The 392-nt window shown below is 47.2% G+C and overlaps 1 protein-coding gene across 1 annotated transcript in view; it reads right to left on the reverse strand.

Annotated features, from left to right (window-relative positions):
• Window positions 1-243, reverse strand: part of EMH_0051690 (Appr-1-p processing enzyme family domain-containing protein, putative) — a gene marked incomplete at both ends in the record, with an annotated part of 4,757 nt that extends 4,514 nt beyond the window's left edge. The window contains one exon of the mRNA XM_013496777.1: window positions 68-243. Within this exon, the coding sequence (XP_013352231.1) occupies window positions 68-243 (176 nt within the window). The remainder of the gene's footprint in view (window positions 1-67) is intronic.
• Between the last annotated feature and the right edge of the window lie 149 nt (window positions 244-392).

Raw genomic sequence — 392 nt, forward strand, 5'->3', positions numbered from 1 at the left:
GTGCATGCAATACCCTGTAAGAATAAATAATAATCTTTATATGCAAATGCTTCTCTTCACAACTGACGCAAAAACACAAAAAAACAAGAAACGGCTGATACGCTCCTGCTGCTGCTGCTGCTGGTGCTGCTGCTGCTGCTGTTGTTGTTGTTGTTGCTGCTGTTGCTGCTGCTGTTGCTGCTGTTGCTGCTGCTGTTGCTGTTGCTGCTGCTGAGGTTTCGGTATTGTATGAATGCAGTGCATGCAGCAGCGGCGATCCTTAGGTTGCCCCCTACAGGCGAGGGGGGGGAGAAGGCCGCTTTTGTTTGTGTTGTTGGTGTTAAAAGAAAAAGAAAATAAATAAATTATTTATGAGAGAGAAGTTCTGCTGCAGCGCAGCCGTCAGGGGTCGT

The sequence above is a fragment of the Eimeria mitis genome, genomic scaffold (genome assembly GCF_000499745.2).
Source record: "Eimeria mitis Houghton genomic scaffold, Emh_scaff2294, whole genome shotgun sequence".
NCBI classification, from domain to species: Eukaryota; Apicomplexa; class Conoidasida; order Eucoccidiorida; family Eimeriidae; genus Eimeria; species Eimeria mitis.